This window comes from Nycticebus coucang, chromosome 12 (genome assembly GCF_027406575.1).
Source record: "Nycticebus coucang isolate mNycCou1 chromosome 12, mNycCou1.pri, whole genome shotgun sequence".
Taxonomy (NCBI): domain Eukaryota; kingdom Metazoa; phylum Chordata; class Mammalia; order Primates; family Lorisidae; genus Nycticebus; species Nycticebus coucang.
In genome coordinates, this window is record NC_069791.1 from 100,074,639 (window position 1) to 100,093,314 (window position 18,676).

The 18,676-nt window shown below is 43.5% G+C and overlaps 1 protein-coding gene and 1 long non-coding RNA gene across 2 annotated transcripts; both read right to left on the reverse strand.

Moving 5' to 3' along the window:
• Window positions 1-9,140: 9,140 nt before the first annotated feature.
• LOC128561289 (non-histone chromosomal protein HMG-14-like) lies at window positions 9,141-10,550 on the reverse strand. Its single transcript, XM_053555314.1, has one exon. It carries the CDS (start codon window positions 10,342-10,344, stop codon window positions 10,042-10,044), a length of 303 nt encoding a protein of 100 aa, XP_053411289.1. The 5' UTR covers window positions 10,345-10,550; the 3' UTR covers window positions 9,141-10,041.
• A 3,077-nt stretch (window positions 10,551-13,627) lies between these two features.
• Window positions 13,628-18,675, reverse strand: LOC128561291 (uncharacterized). Its single transcript, XR_008373235.1, has 3 exons — window positions 18,538-18,675; window positions 15,706-15,815; window positions 13,628-15,509 (listed from the first exon to the last, which is right to left on the reverse strand). It is a non-coding gene; the product is annotated as an uncharacterized LOC128561291 (long non-coding RNA).
• Window position 18,676: the final 1 nt, after the last annotated feature.

Sequence of the window (18,676 nt, forward strand, 5' to 3'; positions counted from 1 at the left end):
TCGAGTCTGGCCCAGGCCCGCTAAACAACAATGACAGCTGCAACCAAAAAATAGCTGGGTGTTGTGGCGGGCGCCTGTCGTCCCAGCTACTTGGGAGGCTGAGGCAAGAGAATCACTTAAGCCCAGGAGTTGGAGGTTGCCACAGCACTCTACCAAGAGCGACATAGTGTTACTCTGTCTCAAAAAAAAAAAGGGCCATGAAATGTCTTTTACTGCTCCTGGCAGGGTGCCATGGGCATAGGCAGGGTGCTGGGCACAGTGAAGAGGGCATGCAGACTGCTCACTGTGTTTGAACCCCAGAGAGACAGGTTGTCAAAACACAACTACAACTTGCGTAGTTTTAGGGCCTGTGATAGATTAGACAAGAGGCTCAGCCTTTAATACATATGCACTCATTTGATTCTCACTCAACTCTGTGAGGAAGATACTATTTTTTTTAAATAAGTGATGAAACTTAAAGACTTAGAAGTAGGATGACTCACATGTTTGTCTGAGACCAAAACCAGATTTGTCTAGTTTTAGCACTAAAAACCTCTAGTTCTGGGAATGACCTCAGGTTGACATATTGAAATCATAGCTGGGAAGGGGCAGCCCATGCCCATTCCTTTAATTCCTATTTATTAAGCACCAACTATATGCCAGGTACTATTCTATCAATAGGTACTATGGATACAGAAGTGAATAAAACAAAGGTCCTCACAGAACTGACATTCTTATTGGGAAATGTAGACAGATGATAAACAAACAGATACATAATGTATCAGGTAGTGATAAGGAAGTTGGAAAAAAATATCATAGCAGGATAAGGGATCAGTGAGCACCAGGGATTAGTTTGGTATTTTCATAAAGAAGTCAAAGAAGGCTTTTGTGTTTAAACAGAGACTCAAAGAAAGAGGGGAGTTAAATCCGGAATTTATTTGGGAGATGAATAGTTTTCACCTATTTATAGAGTAAATGTGAAGGCCCTGGGGTATCTGTGTATTTAACGCTTGAGGAAAAGAAGTGGCTAGAGCAGAGGCAAGCACGAGGAGTGGATGGAGGGGTCAAAGAGGGACCTGAAGGCCAAATCCCATAGGGCTTCTTGGCCAAGGTAAGGGCTTGCCTCTTACTCTGAGATGAAAGGACACTGGAGAATTTCAGCAGAGCAGACATGATCAGACTTATGCTTTACAAGGAAAACTTGGTTTCTGTAGGAAGAAGAGATAGTAGAGAAGGAAATTGTGGAAGCAGAAGAGGAGAAAGCAACCTACTGCCACAGTGCAAGACTGGGGCTGCAGGGCTTGAACCAGTGTGGAGGCAGTGGAGTCAGATCCTGGGTAATTTTGAAGGCAGGACTGACACAGTGTGGATGGATTGGATGTTGGAGGGTATGAAGAGGCCTGGAGAATATCTCTGTTTCTTGTTTTGTCAGATTATAGAAAGGGCCCTTGCAGCTACCTTAAGGAGTTAGTGTTGAACCCTGCAGGCAACAAAGAGTTTCTGCAAGATTTAATTCCCAACTCCGGCCAACCCACTTGCCTATCTTACCTCAGATCAATGAGATCTGCTGCTCAGGCCCCTTCTCACTGAAAAACATATCATAATTGTACTTTCTGAGGGCCCCTTCTGAGCAAGAGGGAAATGGAGAGAAAGCCAGCTTCCCAAAATGGGATCCAACAGGTGGCCTTGACCCTGCTAAGGGGCTGCAGTCATGGCACCCAGAACACCCACACTGCTCATCAATGAGCGCTTCCTTTGCAATATGGTAACATTAAGCAAGAGGCTTTATAAACTACAAAGTGTTATACACATGATTTATTCTGATTGTTAAATGTAGGTGAAGGGTAAGTGGGTGTTCATTTTTACTCTCTCAAGTGTTCAGTGTTTAAAAATTTTATAACAGCCAGGCGTGGTGGCTCCTGCCCGTGAGAAAGGAGAAATAAATCTTACGTCCTAGTGATCCCGAGAAAGCAGTAGGCAACTGCAGAACTCCTCCTCCAAAGATAGGAACAAATTTTACACTGAGCTAAAATAACCTTGAAAAGAAAAAGAAAAAAAAAAAAAGACTGTGATTTCTAACATCTGTGCCATTTAACTATGTAGCTGATATTGAACTGGGAAAAAAAAAAGCATAAAAGAACCTGTAAAAAAACTGTTCCTGGGAACTCAGCATTTCACGCCTGGAGGCACCTGAGTTCTCACCAGCAATTAAAGGTTCCTTCCTCTATATTGTTGGTGTGTCTGTTTTAATTCACACTTTTCCTGCAACACCTGTAATTCTAGCACTTTGGGAGACTAAGGCAGGAGTCTCTCTTGAGCCCAGGAGTTTAAGAACAGCCTGCGCAACAGATGAGACCTGTCTCTAAAAAACAAGTAAAATAAAATTTTGTTCTCCCAATATTTATAGGTACCTGACTACCAGTCAAGCTCTGGGCATTGAGACCCTAACCTCCAAAGGGCTCACAGGCCACTGAACGAGCCAGAAAAATATCAGTCCCAGCTGACTTTGTGCCTGGAAAGCAACTGCTCCCTTTGAGGTTCCGTTTACTGAATACTGTCCTTTAAAGTGCTCGCTTATTGGCTCCTCCCCGTCATTCCCACACATCATTGTTTTGAAACTGCTTGTTTATGAGTCCGGAAGCTGCACGAAGTGGTGAGAAACACGAGATTCTAAGACTTAGTCGCTGTGTGACGTGGGCGAGTTATCTGACTTTTCTGAGCTTCCCTGTACTGTCAAATTGGTTGTTTTGGGAATTCAGAGATAATACACGCAAAAATGCCCGGCTTCGCTGGAGGAACCACTAGCTTCGTCCTGAGGTGTCTGTGGAGATGGACAGAAGGTCCCACTAAGGCACAGCCGACACCTCCAGGACACCCTCCCGCCTACGTTGATAGGTGCCTGCTGCCGCCCGTGCTTGGGCAGAGGCCGGCGCGACTAGGCGGGTCTTAAGGCTTGGCAGCACAGACCTGGGCCAGGCGCCTCAAGGAGAAGCGGCCCAGGGAAGGAGGGGCGGTGCAGAAGGGCCGTCTAACCATAAAGAGGAAGCGCCGACTGAGGACCTGAGACGCAGGCAGGCGTTGGAGTTAAGCAACACCCAACACACGCTCAATCTCCGCCGGGTCAGGCGAGCCTGCGGAGGCCCGGGAGGCCAGCCCGGTGCTTAGTGGTTGCAAAGAGGCATGACCCACCGAGGGCCTGATTTCCAGCGTCCTACAGCACTCCCACCACGCACGCACACGAGCCGGCGGGCCGCCGAACCACATCTCCCAGAAGGCCCCGGGAGCACGCGGAACTAATTGGAGGGTGGAGGGACAGGGGCTACGTCTCCCAGAGGTCGCCGCGCCGCGGCTCCGTTGATCTGATTGGCAGCCCCAACAGCCTATAGCTGCTGCTGGTCAGAGGGGCGGTGCGCCAAGTAGCCGCTGCAGTTGTTGGTATCCCTGGCACAAGGCTGGGAAGTAGAGTCGGAGTGTACCGGAGCAGCCGGAGGCTCGCAGCTGGAGGACGTCTCGGGGCTGTGCCGAGTTTGTTAACTCTCAAATCCCTCCGCCCTATTGACCTCATTCACTCACGTTTGCAGCAAATATTCACCTCCCTGCTGTGTTACACTCACTGCCAGGTGCAGAGGAGGGATACGTTAGTCAAGATCTCTGCCCCCAAGAATCTTAACTTGGGTAAACGGTAATTTTCAGTTATGGTAAAAGCTGGGAAAGAAATGGCCCACCCAGGGCGGTGCCTGTGGCTCTGTGGGTAGGGCGCCGGCCCCTTATACCGAGGGTGGCGGGTTCGAACCCGGTCCCGGCCAAACTACAACAACAACAAAGAATAGCCGGGCGTTATGGCGGGCACCTGTAATCCCAGCTACTCAGGAGGTTTAAGGCAAGAGAATCGCCTAAGCCCAGGAATTGGAGGTTGTTGTAATCTGTGACGCCATGGCACTCTACTGAGGGCAATAAAGTGAGACTCTGTCTCGAAAAAAGAAAGAAATAGGCCATCCATCCCGACAACAACACTTTTTTCTCATTTATAAACGGAACAGAGGCTGGGGCTCGAACAAGGTTCTCCAGCTCTGCCTCTTGGAACCTTATAGATTCTTAATTTCTTTGTTTAATGATTCCTTTTGAAAAAATCTAGCAAAATGCTGTGAGGCATAATAATGGTTTGGCTTAGGAAAAGGCACATGTATCTAACGTTTATTTCAGGGTGTTCGTGGACTTTCTTAAGTCCATCTGTAGTACATGGTAGGGCCTTCTGAGCATAGAATACCCCACTGATGACGGAGAAGCCATTACTTTTTAACTTTTATAATACACATTGGACTTTCAAGAAAGATTTCCTTAGATCCGAGTGTACTGCAGCCCATAAAAAAGTTTGGGAACGCTCAGTTAGATGGTCTGTTTTTCTATATCATTTAAATGTTACGTGTAAGTTCTACCCATTAAGACTATTGTGTTCAGGTAAACATAATCAGACCGTATTCACCTGCATAGTAATCTGAGGGTACTATTTCTTTCTTTCATTTTTTTTTTTTTAGAGACAGAGTCTCACTTTGTTGCTGTCGGTAGAGTGCAGTGGCATCACAGCTCACAGCAACCTCCAGCTCTTGGGCTTAGGCGATTCTCTTGCCTCAGCCTCCCGAGTAGCTGGGACTACAGGCGCCCGCCACAACACCTGGCTATTTTTTGGTTGCAGCCGTCATTGTTGTTTGGCGGGGTGTATGTGGCTGGCGGCTTAGCTGCTTGAGCCACAGGCGCAGAGCCCGCCCAGCTATTTCTTTGTTGCAGTTTGGCCGGGACCGGTTCGAACCCACCACCCTAAGTATATGGGGCCGGTGCCCTACTCGCTGAGCCACAGGCGCCGCTCCTGAGGGGTAGCATTTCTTTTTAAACAGGGTCTCACTCTGTCCTCCGAGCTGGAATGCAGTGTGGTCATCATAGCTCATTGCAATCACATGCCCCTGTGCTCAAGCGACCCTCCTTTCTCAGCCTCCAAAGTCAAGCTGAGATGAGCGACCACGCCCAGCTAGTTTTCCCTATTTTATTTATTTATTTATTTATTTATTTATTTATTTATTTATTTATTTTTTGTAGAGACAGAGTCTCACTGTACCGCCCTCGGGTAGAGTGCCGTGGCGTCACACGGCTCACAGCAACCTCTAACTCTTGGGCTTACGCGATTCTCTTGCCTCAGCCTCCCGAGCAGCTGGGACTACAGGCGCCCGCCACAACGCCCGGCTATTTTTTTGTTGCAGTTTGGCCGGGGCTGCGTTTGAACCCGCCACCCTCGGCATATGGGGCCGACGCCCTACTCACTGAGCCACAGGCGCCGCCTTTCCCTATTTTTTGTAAACACCGGGTCTGGCTCCTGACCTCAAGGGAATAACCTGCCTCGTCTTCCCAGAGTGCTAGAAAAGTACAGGCATAAACCACAGCGCCCCAGCTTAACATTTCTTTGCCTGCCACCCTGCCAATTAGTTAGAGACTGTAAATAACTTAATATCTATTAGCAGGAGATAAGCGGCTGAATAAGTTTTGGTCAATGGACTGCATCCATTGAAAACAATAAAGTGGGTTTCTGCATGCTGTTCTGCAAAGATGACCAATATAACTAAATGAAAGGAGCATGTTTGTAGTGCAATGTGGATAGAATAGATACGTTTGTAAAAAATAGGAAAAATATTAACATGTAAACATCGGGAAGGAGATGTAAAAAATAACATGGCTACCTCTAGAGTAGAATCAGCGATGCGAGTTGGCCTTTTTACTCCATGTCCTCTATATATTTTAATTTTTTGCAATGAATTAAAAGCTTTATGACTTGGGTGGCGCGGGTGGCGCCTGTGGCGCTGGCCCCATACAGCAGAGGTGGTGGGTTCAAACCCAGCCCCAGCCAAAAACTGCAAAAACAAACAAACAAAAAAACTTTATGACTCAGTGAAACATAGTTTGTGAATATATTCTCAGTGCAGCATAATAAGGTAAAATTGTAAATATGGCAGTCTAAATATAGAGGAGGCATTTCTTGTATTGCTCCAGCCCCCCCCCCTTTTTTTTGAGACAGAGCCTCAAGCTGTCACCCTGGGTAGAGTGCTGTGGTATCACAGCTCACAGCAACCTCCAACTCCTGGGCTCAAGCCATTCTCCTGCCTCTGCCTCCCAAGTAGCTGGGATTACAGGTGCCTGCTATAACACCTGGCTATTTTTTGGTTGCAGCCATCATTGTTTGGTGGGCCCAGGCTGGATTGGAACCCACCAGCTGAGATGTATGTGGCTGACACCTTAGCCGCTTGAGCGACAGGAGCTGACCCTCCAGCACTTTTTTTTTTAACAAAAAATATTTAAAAACTCGGGGGTGCCTGTGGCTCAAAGGAGTGGGGCGCTGGCCCAATATACCAGAGGTGGTGGGTTCAAACCTGACCCTGGCCAAAAACTGCCAAAAAATTTTTTTCGGTGGGGCAAAAACTGCAAAAAAAAAAAAAAAAACGAAAAAAGCTTTATGACTCAATGAAACATAGTTTCTGAGTATATTCTCAGTGTAAAACAGTAAATACGGCAGTCTAAATATAGAGGAAGCATTTCTTGTATTGCTCTAGTACTATTTTATTTTATTTTATTTTATTATTTTTTATTTTTTATTGTTGGGGATTCATTGAGGGTACAATAAGCCAGGTTACACTGGTTGCAATTGTTATGTAAAGTCCCTCTTGCAATCATGTCTTGCCCCCATAAAGTGTGACACACACCAAGGCCCCACCCCCCACCCCGTCCCTCTTTCTGCTTTTCCTCCCCCCATAACCTTAATTGTCATTAATTGTCCTCATATCAAAATTGAGTACATAGGATTCATGCTTCTCCATTTTTGTGATCCAGTACTTTTTTTAAACAAAAAATATTTTAAAACTCGGGTGGCGCCTGTGGCTCAGAGGAGTAGGGCGCTGGCCCCATATACAGGAGGTGGTGGGTTCAAACCTGACCATGGCCAAAAACTGCCAAAATAATTTTAAAAACTCATTAACTGGGATATTGTTTTACTAGCATGCAGAGAATTGGGAAATTAATTTTTAAAAGCAGACCATGCACATAGAGAAACAAATATTTGAGGTTTCCAAAATAGATATAGTTTAAATTAGCAAGTCAAATAAGGAAGCTTTAGCCAATACTGAAGGAAACACATCCAAGATCTACCTCCAAAGTGTACACAAACACACACACACACACACACACACCTGGCATCAAATTAACATGTCCTGTTCTTTAGGGCATGTTTCATGTTGTGATATCCCTGCAGCTATAAAGCAGAAACTGACATTTTTAAAATGTGATTTAAATTAATTTGAAATGGGGCGGCGCCTGTGGCTCAGCGGGTAGGGCGCCGGCCCCACATGCCAAGGGTGGTGGGTTCAAGCCTGGCCCCGGCCAAACTGCAACAATAAAATAGTCGGGCGTTGTGGCGGGCGCCCGTAATCCCAGCTACTTGGGAGGCTGAGGCAAGAGAATCGCCTAAGCCTAGGAGTTGGAGGTTGCTGTGAGCTGTGTGACGCCACGGCACTCTACCAAGGGCGATAAAGTGAGACTCTGTCTCTACAAAAAAAAAAAAAATTAATTTGAAATGACTGAGAGGCTGTCCAGGAAAGCTATGGTTCTTTGGACAAAAGCCTTTGCTTGAAGGTCAGTAAATACCAAGCTGCTCATGCCAGCCAAACTCATGTGTGTTTCTTCTGCTGTCCTGCAAGCTCATATATGGCTGTGGCTGAAACCACAGTGGATGCACCCCCAAAGACAGTGCCTCTGCAGAAACCAACTGAAATAATCCCTAATGCCACAGAGAGTAGTTAGGAGAAAACAACTGTGTGAGTCAGAGCTAAAATTGGAGAACAAAGACCACAGAAAACATTACTAAGGTTTATGGGGTAAGGAATGTCAAAATACCAAAAATCATAGCTTCAGAACTGCAGTGGATGACACTTTTAACTGAACACACAGTGAGCACTTTGTATGTGCCAAATGTCATGAGAGTACTTTACATGACTTCAAAGCACAGCATGACACTGGCCAAGCGATGGTTTCAGCCACAGCCATATATGAACATGCCCACTGCCTTTCTATTAACATAGGGTGAAATAGTAATAGTGTTCATGTGTTAGACATATTTGTGCCATTGTAAGCTATGCATAGCTGTTTAATATGTGAACTCTAAATAGCATCTTTGACTCTGATAGCTGAAATATGTGCTTTATGTATTTGATTATTGTAGTTAACATTTTTTGTTTCATTTAAAGAGATGATACAGGAAAAGACATTTTATCTGTTTATCTGTTTTAAAAGCTAATTCTTTTTAATATTTTTTTTCAGGTAATAAGAATGATTTTTTTCTGTTTGCTTTTGAGAAACAAAGTTTTATGTGACTCTTCCATGTTGGAAGGTGTTTTTGATTTAAAAATCTTTTGGGGATTATAACATACTATTTGTTAAGTTTTAGGAGAACTCATTTCCCCAGATCAGATTAAAGCTTCTAAAAAAAAATGTTTTTAGTAGCAAGAATGGCATTGCCTAAAAATTGAATGGCATAGATGGCAAGATAAGCATTTAGGATAGTGTTTTATTTGCATATTTGTAAGTACTTATTCATTGTGGAAACATATACTTGATGAAAACCATGTGTGTCTATGGAAGCTACTTTTATTTTTAGTTTTCTTACACAATGTTTATTTTCACCTTTATATATATTTAAACAAAATATATATATATATAAATTTATATATATAAATTTTTTTTTAGACAGTCTCACTTTGTTGCCCTTGGTAGAGTGCTGTGGTGTCACAGCTCACAGCAATCTCAAACCTCAGCTTGGGCTTCTTCATACTATGGCAGTCTCAAAGTCATCAGATTTCTTAGCTAATGTTAAAAATGAAGACTTTTAACAAGAAATACAGCCTGACCTAAGATTATAATAACCTTCATTGAAATAGAGCTTACCATCTTTCATTTAAGCGATTCTCTTGCCTCAGCCCCTCAAGTAGCTGGGACTACAGTCGCCCATCACACTGCCCGGCTATTTTTTGGTTGTAGTTGTCATTGTTGTTTGGCAGGCCCCGGCTGTGTTCAAACCTGCCAACTCCGGTGTACGTGGCTGATGCCCTAGCTGCTGAGCTACAGGCGCCAAGCCTGCCTCGTTATATTTTTATGTTGCATTCAGTGTAAATGAAAATGAAACAAAAATACGTTATTTATTTATTTATTATTATTATTTTTTCTTTTGTAGTTGAGAGTTTATTGGTTGTGTTGAGCATCAGTACAGACATTTCAATTTGTATACACAATTCTTAACGTATGTACCCAAAATCTAAAAAGCCATTTATTGTAATTCTTTTTTAAACATTTATTCCAGTGACTTTCCAGATTAAAATTTGGAGGCAAATTTTCCTTAAGAGGATACCAAGTACCAGTATCTTCAAATGCTGATACGCTGTTAGGTAAGTCCCACCAATTCACACTTCATTACCATATGCTACATGCTCAGATTTTCAGTCCTTCACAGCACAGCAACAAAGTTATTAGGAAAACAGGAGCACCACAACCAAAGATGTTAAGGGGTCTACACAGTTCTGACACGGAGAGCCATGATCACGGGAGTGGTTTTCTTTAGGAAACAATTCTAGTACAAAACAACATGGAATAGAAGTAATTTAAAATGTTCACACATCAATGCAGGACTGGGACTCCACACTGCCATTTAGTATGCTTCGTATTACAGGATATAAAAACTAACCCCTATCTATGGTATGTTAAGCTCACACCCAAGATAGTCAAAGCATCCCATTAATTCAACATCCCACACTATTTTCTGGTTGTACCAAAAAATAAACAACCAGCAAATGATTTCACCTCTTAAAAAAAAAGCAATTTACACTTAAAAAATGGGATGAGGTGGGATTCCCTCCTTCTTAAAAATGTTTCTAGAGCTACTAAAAAACTTGCATTTACAAAATAGTTGATAAAAATACTCCTCCGGATTGTACAAGAAGGGAGACAGGGACCACTGATAAGACATGGTATATGATATTAATCAGACTTGGCTTCTTTCTCTCCTGCTTCGTCAGCGGCTGGATTTTCCTCAGTTTTAGTTTCTCCGTTTTCTGCTGGTAAATCTTTAGTTTCTTGGTTAGCCACTTCGGCCTGCTTTCCCTTTGCTTCTCTTTTCCCTTTCGGTTGCACTTTTTTGTCTGAAGATTTATCGCTTGCTGCTACCTTTTTTGGCTTCGTTTCCACTTTCGCAGGAGAAGGTTTAGCTGACAACCGCGCCGACCTCCTCTTGGGCTTTTCCTTCCCCGCTCCTTCCGCAGAGCTGACCTTCCTCTTCGGCATCTTGGCGGCGGGCAGGGCGCGTGCCGGGTGCCTGCGGGCCGCGACGCGCCGAGAGCCTTCACGAAGCTGCGCTGCCTGGCCGCTGCCCCCCCTCCCGCCGCCCGAGCTGCTATTTTTATTATTATTTTTTTAAGACAGAGCCTCAAGCTCTCACCCTGGGTAGAGTGCTGTTGCATTATAGCTCACAGCAACCTCCAACTCCTGGGCTTAAGGGTTCTCCTGCCTCTGCCTCCCAAGTAGCTGGGACTACAGGCGCCTGCCACAACACCCAGCTATTTTTTTTTTTGGTTGCAGCCATCATTGTCTGGCAGGCTTGGGCTGGATTCGAACCCACCAGCTCAGATGTATGTAGCTGGCGCCTTAGCCGCTTGAGCCACAGGCCCTGAGCCCAAAAATACATTTAATTGGCTTAGAAAAGGGCCAAGTGAAAAGAAAAATATTGAGTAAAATTTTACCGATAGAGAATTAGGATTTGGAGGGATGGATTTGAGTTACAGTGCCATGGGAACTGCTTTTGTAGTTCAGGATATATGGGTTTTGTGTGTATGTACTTTATCAAATTATTATTGTATTTAGCTTGAAAGAAGGATTAAAATTGCATCACTGAATAGATCACTGAATGTTAAATTATAAAAAGATCTAGGCAATATGTATGGCGTGATATATATTATACATATAATGAATACATATAGGCATGAGAAGCTTATCAGAAGGAGACTGGTAGGATGCACAACCAATTATACCTCTAAACAGGGGAGACATTAGGTGGGAGGGTGATGGAAAAGTTTCCTTGTTTTGTATACATCTGTATTCTTTTAATCTTGTACAATGTTTATTTATGTATTACCATTGTTCTCTGGTTATCTATTTGTTGCATAATTAGCACCTCAAAACTCAGTGATATAAATTAATATCCATTTTATTATGCACCCAAGTTGGTGGTCCAATTTCAAACACAGCACAGCAGGGACAACTCATATCTGCTCCACGATGACTGGAGCTTTAGATGGGATGTCTCAAATGGCTGGAGATTTCTGGAATAGTTTTAATCGCTATGTGACTGAGATCTCAGTACTGGCTGTCAGCAGCTGGATTCCTTGGTTCTGCCTTTTGTGTCTGCTGGGACTAGAATGTCCAAAATAGATTTTTTTTTTTTTGTAGTCTCACTTTATGGCGCTAGGTAGAGTGCTGTGGCATCACACAACTCACAGCAACCTCCAACTCCTGGGCTTAAGCGATTCTCTTGCCTCAGCCTCCCGAGTAGCTGGGACTACAGGCGCCCGCCACAACGCCCGGCTATTTTTTTTTTTTGGTTGCAGTTCAGCCGGGGCCGGGTTTGAACCCGCCACCCTGGGGCCGGCGCTTTACCGACTGAGCCACGGGCGCCGCCCCCAAGATAGATTCTTGACTCATGTGTCTGGTATTTGAGTTGGGATGGCAGAAACAGCTGGAGATGACTGAGCATCCATTTCACTCCATGTGAAGACAGCTTGGGCTTTTTCATACTATGGCATTCTCAAAGTCATCAGATTTCTTATCTAATGTTAAAAATGAAGACTTTTAACAAGAAATACAGCCTGACCTAAGATTATCATAACCTTCATTGAAATAGAGAGTACCATCTTTCATTTCTTTTATCAGTCATTAACATCTGTCATAGAACACTATCAGGAAAGGGGCAAGGAACTGCGCCTAAGGCTTAAGTCTGAGCTTTGGTTGTTTCTGAAATTATTCAGACCAGATTGATTGCTAGGCTAGGAATAAGAGAGGATTTTGAGATGGATATTCATTTTAGGAATAAAGACCATGAAGTTTCCTAGAAGACCCTAGGGTTTCCTAGAGGGCTTCTCTTGGAAATGTCAAAATGGGTGCAAGTGCAAGAGGACAGAGTAATATTTCTCTTCCCTCGCCCCCCACCATATTGTGAGCCACCACGAGCTGATTCACTTGTTTATTCCTGAATTTCCTTGATTTCAGCCTAGAAAACATCCTCAGCATGCTTTAAAATCACCCCTTTGGATTCTGGAAGGTCACATTTGCAAAAATCTTAAAGTAGTCCTTGCAGGTTCTCTTTGATTTTAGGAACACAAACAACTATGGCATATTAGGGAGGTCTTGCTTAGCTAGAGAAAGTCAGAGGCCTCTCTTAGCTCCTTTAGCCTTCTGTTCTTACTGCCAACTTTAACAGCTAGGGAGCTATTAAAAATTGTTATATAAGGGCAGCGCCTGTGGCTCAAGGAGTAGGGCGCCGGTCCCATATGCCGGAGGTGGCGGGTTCAAACCCAGCCCTGGCCAAAAACCACACACACACAAAAAAAAATTGTTATATAAAATCTGTAGAACAGGTATTTTTAAAAACTTCACAGGGGAAGAGAACGTATAAAAATCCAGGGAGGCAGAATTGGAAGCAACAAGGATGCTTCCAAATAAATACTTAAGAAGTCCAATGCTATTTTATATTTGTTCTAAAATAGAACATTTGTTTCCTATAAGTCTACAAAAACCATAAATGAAATTTCAAAGCAGAAATACAATAAACTTCATTTTCTAATCAAGGCAGTAAAAAAATTAAGGGTAATTTTTTTTTTCTTTTAGAGACAGAGTCTCACTTTGTTGCCCTTGTAGAGTGCCATGGCATCACAGCTCATAGCAACCTCCAGCTCTTGGGCTTAGGCGATTCTCTTGCCTCAGCCTCCTAAGGAGCTGGAACTACAGATGACTGACACAATGCCTGGCCATTTTTTTGTTGCAGTTTTGGCTGGGAGTGGGTTCAAATCTGCCACCCTTGGTATATGGGGCCGGTGCCCTACTCACTAAGCCACAGGTGCCACCTGGGTAAATTTTTCTTAACAGCTTGATCAGTTGACCAATTCTTAGATTGAAGAAGAAATAAATAAAAACTGCAATGACAAACTCTTTTGAAATCATTAGTAAGAACATTATATATAGGGCAGCGCCTGTGGCTCAGTTGGTAAGGCGCTGGCCCCATATACCGAGAGTGGCGGGTTCAAACCCAGCCCCGGCTGAACTGCAACCAAAAAATAGCTGGGCGTTGTGGCGGGCACCTGTAGTCCCAGCTACTCGGGAGGCTGAGGCAAGAGAATCTCTTAAGCCCAGGAGTTGGAGGTTGCTGTGAGCTGTGTGATGCCATGGCACTCTACCGAGGGCCATAAAGTGAGACTCTGTCTCTACAAAAAAAAAAAAATAACAAACAAAAACATTATATATAAAAATTACGGTATGAGGCCAGGCACAGTGGCTCACACCTGAAATCCTAGCACTCTGGGACATTGAGGTGGGTGGACTGCCTGAGCTCAGAAGTTTGAGACCAGCCTGATCCAGAGCAAGACCCTGACTCTACTAAAAATGGAAAAACTAGGCAGACATTGTGATGGGCACCTGTAGTCTCAGCTACTCTGGAGGCTGAAGCAAAAGGATCACTTCTCAAGAGTTTGAGGTTGCTGTGAGCTCTGATGCCATGGTACTCTACCTAGAGTGACGGTGTGAGACTCTGTCTCAAAAAAAATCATGGTATAAGTTGTGTTCATCCTCTGGAAAAAAATTATGGGATATAACTAAAGCTACACTTAAATTCATATCTTAAGTGCTTTCTATCATAAATAATAAGGAATAAAAATAAAACATATGGCCAGGTGCAATGGCTCACGCCTGTAATCTTAGCACTTTGGGAGGCTGAGGTGGGAGGATCACTTGAGGCCAGGAGTTTGATATCAGCCTGAGCAAGAGTGAAACCCCATTTCTACAAATAATGGAAAGATTAGGCCAGCATAGCGGTGCACATCTCATGTAGTAGCTACCTGGGAGGCAGAGGCAGGAGGATAGCTTGAGCCAGGAGTTTGAGGTTGCAGTGAGCTACGATGATGCCACTGTACTCTAGCCTGGGAGATAGAGCAAGACTATCTAAAAATGAAAATGCAATATTTTTAAAAGCTTATTATGTTTATAGCCTTCATACAGTATTTTATTTGGTCTTTAAAGTACTTATGAAGCAGGTATTAATGTATGCCCTTATCTTTTTAAAATGCTCAGAAGCATAATTATCCATATCCACATAATGTTCTAATTAAATTCTTGGTTTCCAAGAGCTACTTCACATCTTTCTTGATTCAGTGCTACAAACATTTATTAATGTTTGGTATAGACAGGGCATTTTAAGGAACGAAGAGATGAATAACGTTCTTTACTTTGTAAAAATCCAGTCATATGTGATATGCCATTTGTGGACACTGGGTGCCCACATCAAGAGAGGATGCATGTAGGAAAGGATACAGGTTGTAATATACTTACAACTAAACCTGCTAAACTTGCCAGCTAAAATGAACTGATTTAAGTGCTAAAAATGAGGCCGAATAAAGCATCATGGCAGCACAGACACAAGTGATTCTAACTTGTGGTGGAGGCAGAAGTTAAGGTAGCACATATTGCCACAGTTCAAGGCCTATGCCATAAAGACCTTTCCAGTCTTATAAGATTAAAGTTAATAATATTTAACATTAATTATAATATCTTCATTATTAGGGTAGCAGAGAACCATGGGAAGTTCTCTCTGTTTGCTTTTACCCCCTCTTCCCCGCTAAGAATAGTTTCTCAATTAGAACTACTTGATCAAAGGGAAGAAACAGTTCAAAGTTCTTTTTTTTTTTTCAGTTCAAAGTTCTTAAAACGCACTGCCGAACTTCTTTCCATCAAGTGTAGCACATCTCACCTGTGGGGAGATGTTCGTGTCTATAAAGGTCTGAAGTAAGGAAGCTTTTCCCACAGCCAGGGCACTTGTGAGGTTCCTCTCCTGAATAAACTCACTGGTGCTCAGTAAGTAATCTTAAGAGGTATTTTCCACGCAGAAAACATTGGTGAGTCTCTCTCTTGTACTCTTTTTCTTGGGGTTTGAGTTTGTGAAGTTCTGCCAGGTTGGAGTTCTTAGGTTTCCCTTCCTGTAAAGGAGTTCTGATAAGTTCCTATAAGCTTTGCTAAGTCTGGAAGTTTTCCCCACCAATTTTTTATTTTACCACTATATGTGGATAGTGTTTTTTTTTGTAAAAAGGAACCATGTAGAGCATTTCCCTCTATGATAACAATGAAGGGATGCAGAGTCCAAAGTTGTTTTGTACTTTGAAGAGTCTTCATTTCTCTCCTGATCTCAAAACCTGAGACAAGAAATAGAAATTGCAGATGTCACCCAGTCTAAGGAGAAAGAAAATGATGGAGTGGGGGGAAAGTTGTATTAGCCTCCGAGAGAATGATAGAAACTATCAAATAAAATCCCAAAGCTTTTTACTCCAAATGAGGCCGAATTTTTCCTTTGTTTTTCCCCTTGTTTCTTTCAAATGAATATTCACCTACCTTGGAGCCAAGTAACGTTTTCATTTCTTTGGAATCCTGTTATTCTTTCATCCATGGCTCTATACTATGCTCCAATGGGAAGTGCAGGTCCAGTTTTGGTACTGGCTATCCTGGACACAGAAAGATAGGAATCATGATGGTTTGGGTCACCACTGGTTTTCCCTGAGTTCAGGCTAATTTCTAGGAGAGATGGCTATTCTGTATCTTTTATTTTCTTAATTAGGATTATTAACTGGACCCTCTAACAGGCAGTTTTTTCAACATTTAGAACAAAACCAAAATGAGGGGAAGATGTTTTTGAACTCAATTCAAGGTTACTTCTCTCCAATCTCTGGAAGAGGAGTGAACTAATTCTTTTAAAGTCAATGCACTGCATTAGTTTTACATTGTCTTTTAAATATTTTGATAATTATTGTTCTAATTGAAAATTAGAACCAAAATATGAAGTAATTATCTTCTTAAAATTCTGACTGTATTAAGGTGGGGTTCAAGAGAAAAAAGAGAGGTAAATTTAGCAGTTAAGAAACTATGGATTAGGCTCGGCACCTGTAGCTCAGCAGCTAGGGTGCCAGCCACATACACTGGAACTGGAGGGTTTGAATCCAGCCTAGGCCTGCCAAATAACAATGACGATAACCAAAAATAGCTGGGTGTTGTGGTGGGCGCCTGTAGTCCCAGCTACTTGGGAGGCTGAGGCAGGAGAATTGCTTAAGTCCAAGAGTTTGAGGTTGGTGTGAGCTGTGACGCAAGAGGGCAAGAGTGAGACTCTGTCTCAAAAAAATAAAAATAAGAAAAAGGAAACAAAAAGAAACAAAACTATTTCAGTTAACAGATTTTCAAATAAACCCTGGCATCTGAACAAGTTTCGTTGGTAACCAGGAAAAAGTCTTTATCTTAGCTAAAATCTAAACATGGATTGTCTTGATAGTAACCAAAACAACTCTCTTAACAGTGTTTCTGTCACCCCAAAGACAACTAGTAAAGTGTTCTCCAATGCAAAGGCGCCCCCAGTCTCCTGCTGTGTCCTACCATTCCTTCCCTCACTAACAGTTTTGGTTTGCACCCACTTTCCATGTTCTTTCCTCTCTTTCTTCATCTTTTTTTTTTTTTTTTTTTTTGGCCAGGGCTGGGTTTGAACTCACCACCTCCGGCATATGGGACCGGCACCCTACCCCTTGAGCCACAGGCGCGGCCCTCTCTCTTCATCTTTGACAAAGTTTATTGGCCTGCAAGAAAACAAGGGTTGGTGAATAGTGATTTATTTATTTATTTTTTATTATTATTTTTTTTTATTGTTGGGGATTCATTGAGGGTACAATAAGCCAGTTACACTGATGAATAGTGATTTATTTATTTATTTTTAAGACGCTGGACAACACTGAATAATTAGTGACTTAATATCCAAATAGAGAAATATATTTAAATACTAACATTATCAAGCAATTATTAGCAAGATAGTTTCATTAATGTTAATCTGAAGGAAACTTTTAAATTCTAGAACATTTATTTATTTATGTAGTGATAAGTCTCACTTTGTCACTATGTGCCCTAGCCTCATAGCTCATAGCAGCCTCAAACTCTTGGGTTCTAGTGATCCTCTTGCCTCAGTCTCCCGAGCAGCTGAGACTATAGGCGCCTTGACAGTGCCAAACTAGTTTTTAGAGGTGGGGTCTTGCGCCACCTCAGGCTGGTCTTGAACTCCTGAGCTCTAACAATCTACCCACCTCGGCCTCCCAGAGTGCTAGGATAACAAGTGAATTCCAGAACTTTTAAAATCAAAATATAGGCAGTGGAGCAAACTGTCTTACTTCATATTTTCATAGAGAAAAGGCAATATATTTCAAATTAATAAAAATAAAATGTCATTTCAAATGAAGTGTCGTTTAAATTTATTATTTTATGATTGGATTCCAAAACTAAGAGTGGGATCAAAGGATAATGTGATAGAGGTAAAAGAAAACCCCAAGTCGTAAATCAAAGGAAGGCTGAAGTCCAGCAAAACTGGGAAGAAACCAAAACTGGGAGAGACAAGTAGCAAAGGCAGGGGCTCAATAAAGGGTTATTGGTTGACACATTTCATTCCTACGTCGCTTCTATTTGCTGATCTGGAAGCCTGACCGTCGCTGGACAAATCGAGGACCTGGGCCGACTCTGGCCACAGCTGAGTGTAGCCTTCTTCTCGGAGGCAGAAAGGCAGCAACCGCGCCGGTCAGGGAATCAACTCTTAGCCCCTCACGATGAAGTTCACAAGGGAGATAGGAGAGTGGACGAATAACGATCCCGCTCTAGAAGGGCTGAGCAATGAACAGACCCGCAGACAGAGCGGCCAGCGCCGCACGCCCCGGATAAGTTTAAAGTCTGGTCTGTTGTTAGAAGCCTGTGTGTGACGCTAGCCGGACTCAGGGCTTTCCCGTGGGACTGTAAGCTGTCGGACGCGAGCCCCAAACCATAAAAAGGGACACCGCTCCCGGTCCCCCGGCTTCCAGGCTCCCGGAGCTCGCAGCACTTGCCTAAGGCGAAGGGGCGCTCGCGGGGCTGCGTCGCGGACTGCATCTCCCAGCAGACCCCGCGCGGACTGATGCACCGAGGTGCTGGAGCCTCGGAGGACTCAGGGGCGGGTGGGGAGTGTTTCCGGGGAGCTTATTAACAATTCGAATTTCTGGGCCTCACTCCCATACTCGGATGCAAAGGCGCCTCCAGGCTCTGAAATTTGCATTTCAATAGGCGTTCCTGAGGAATTCTATCCAGGTAGTCTGCGAGTCACAACCATCTTGGGCTCAGGACCCACCCGAACCGCCCCCAGTCTCCACTCGGCTCTTCTGATGGCCTCACCTCTCCTCTCCAATTGGCCTCTCGCTCATCCCGCCTTCGCAAGCAAATCTTCCCTTCTCGTAGGTCGGGGAGAGACCTTACCCAATTGGGACTAGAGTTTGCAAAACGTGACCCGGAAGTTGGTTCCGAGCAGGCGCCG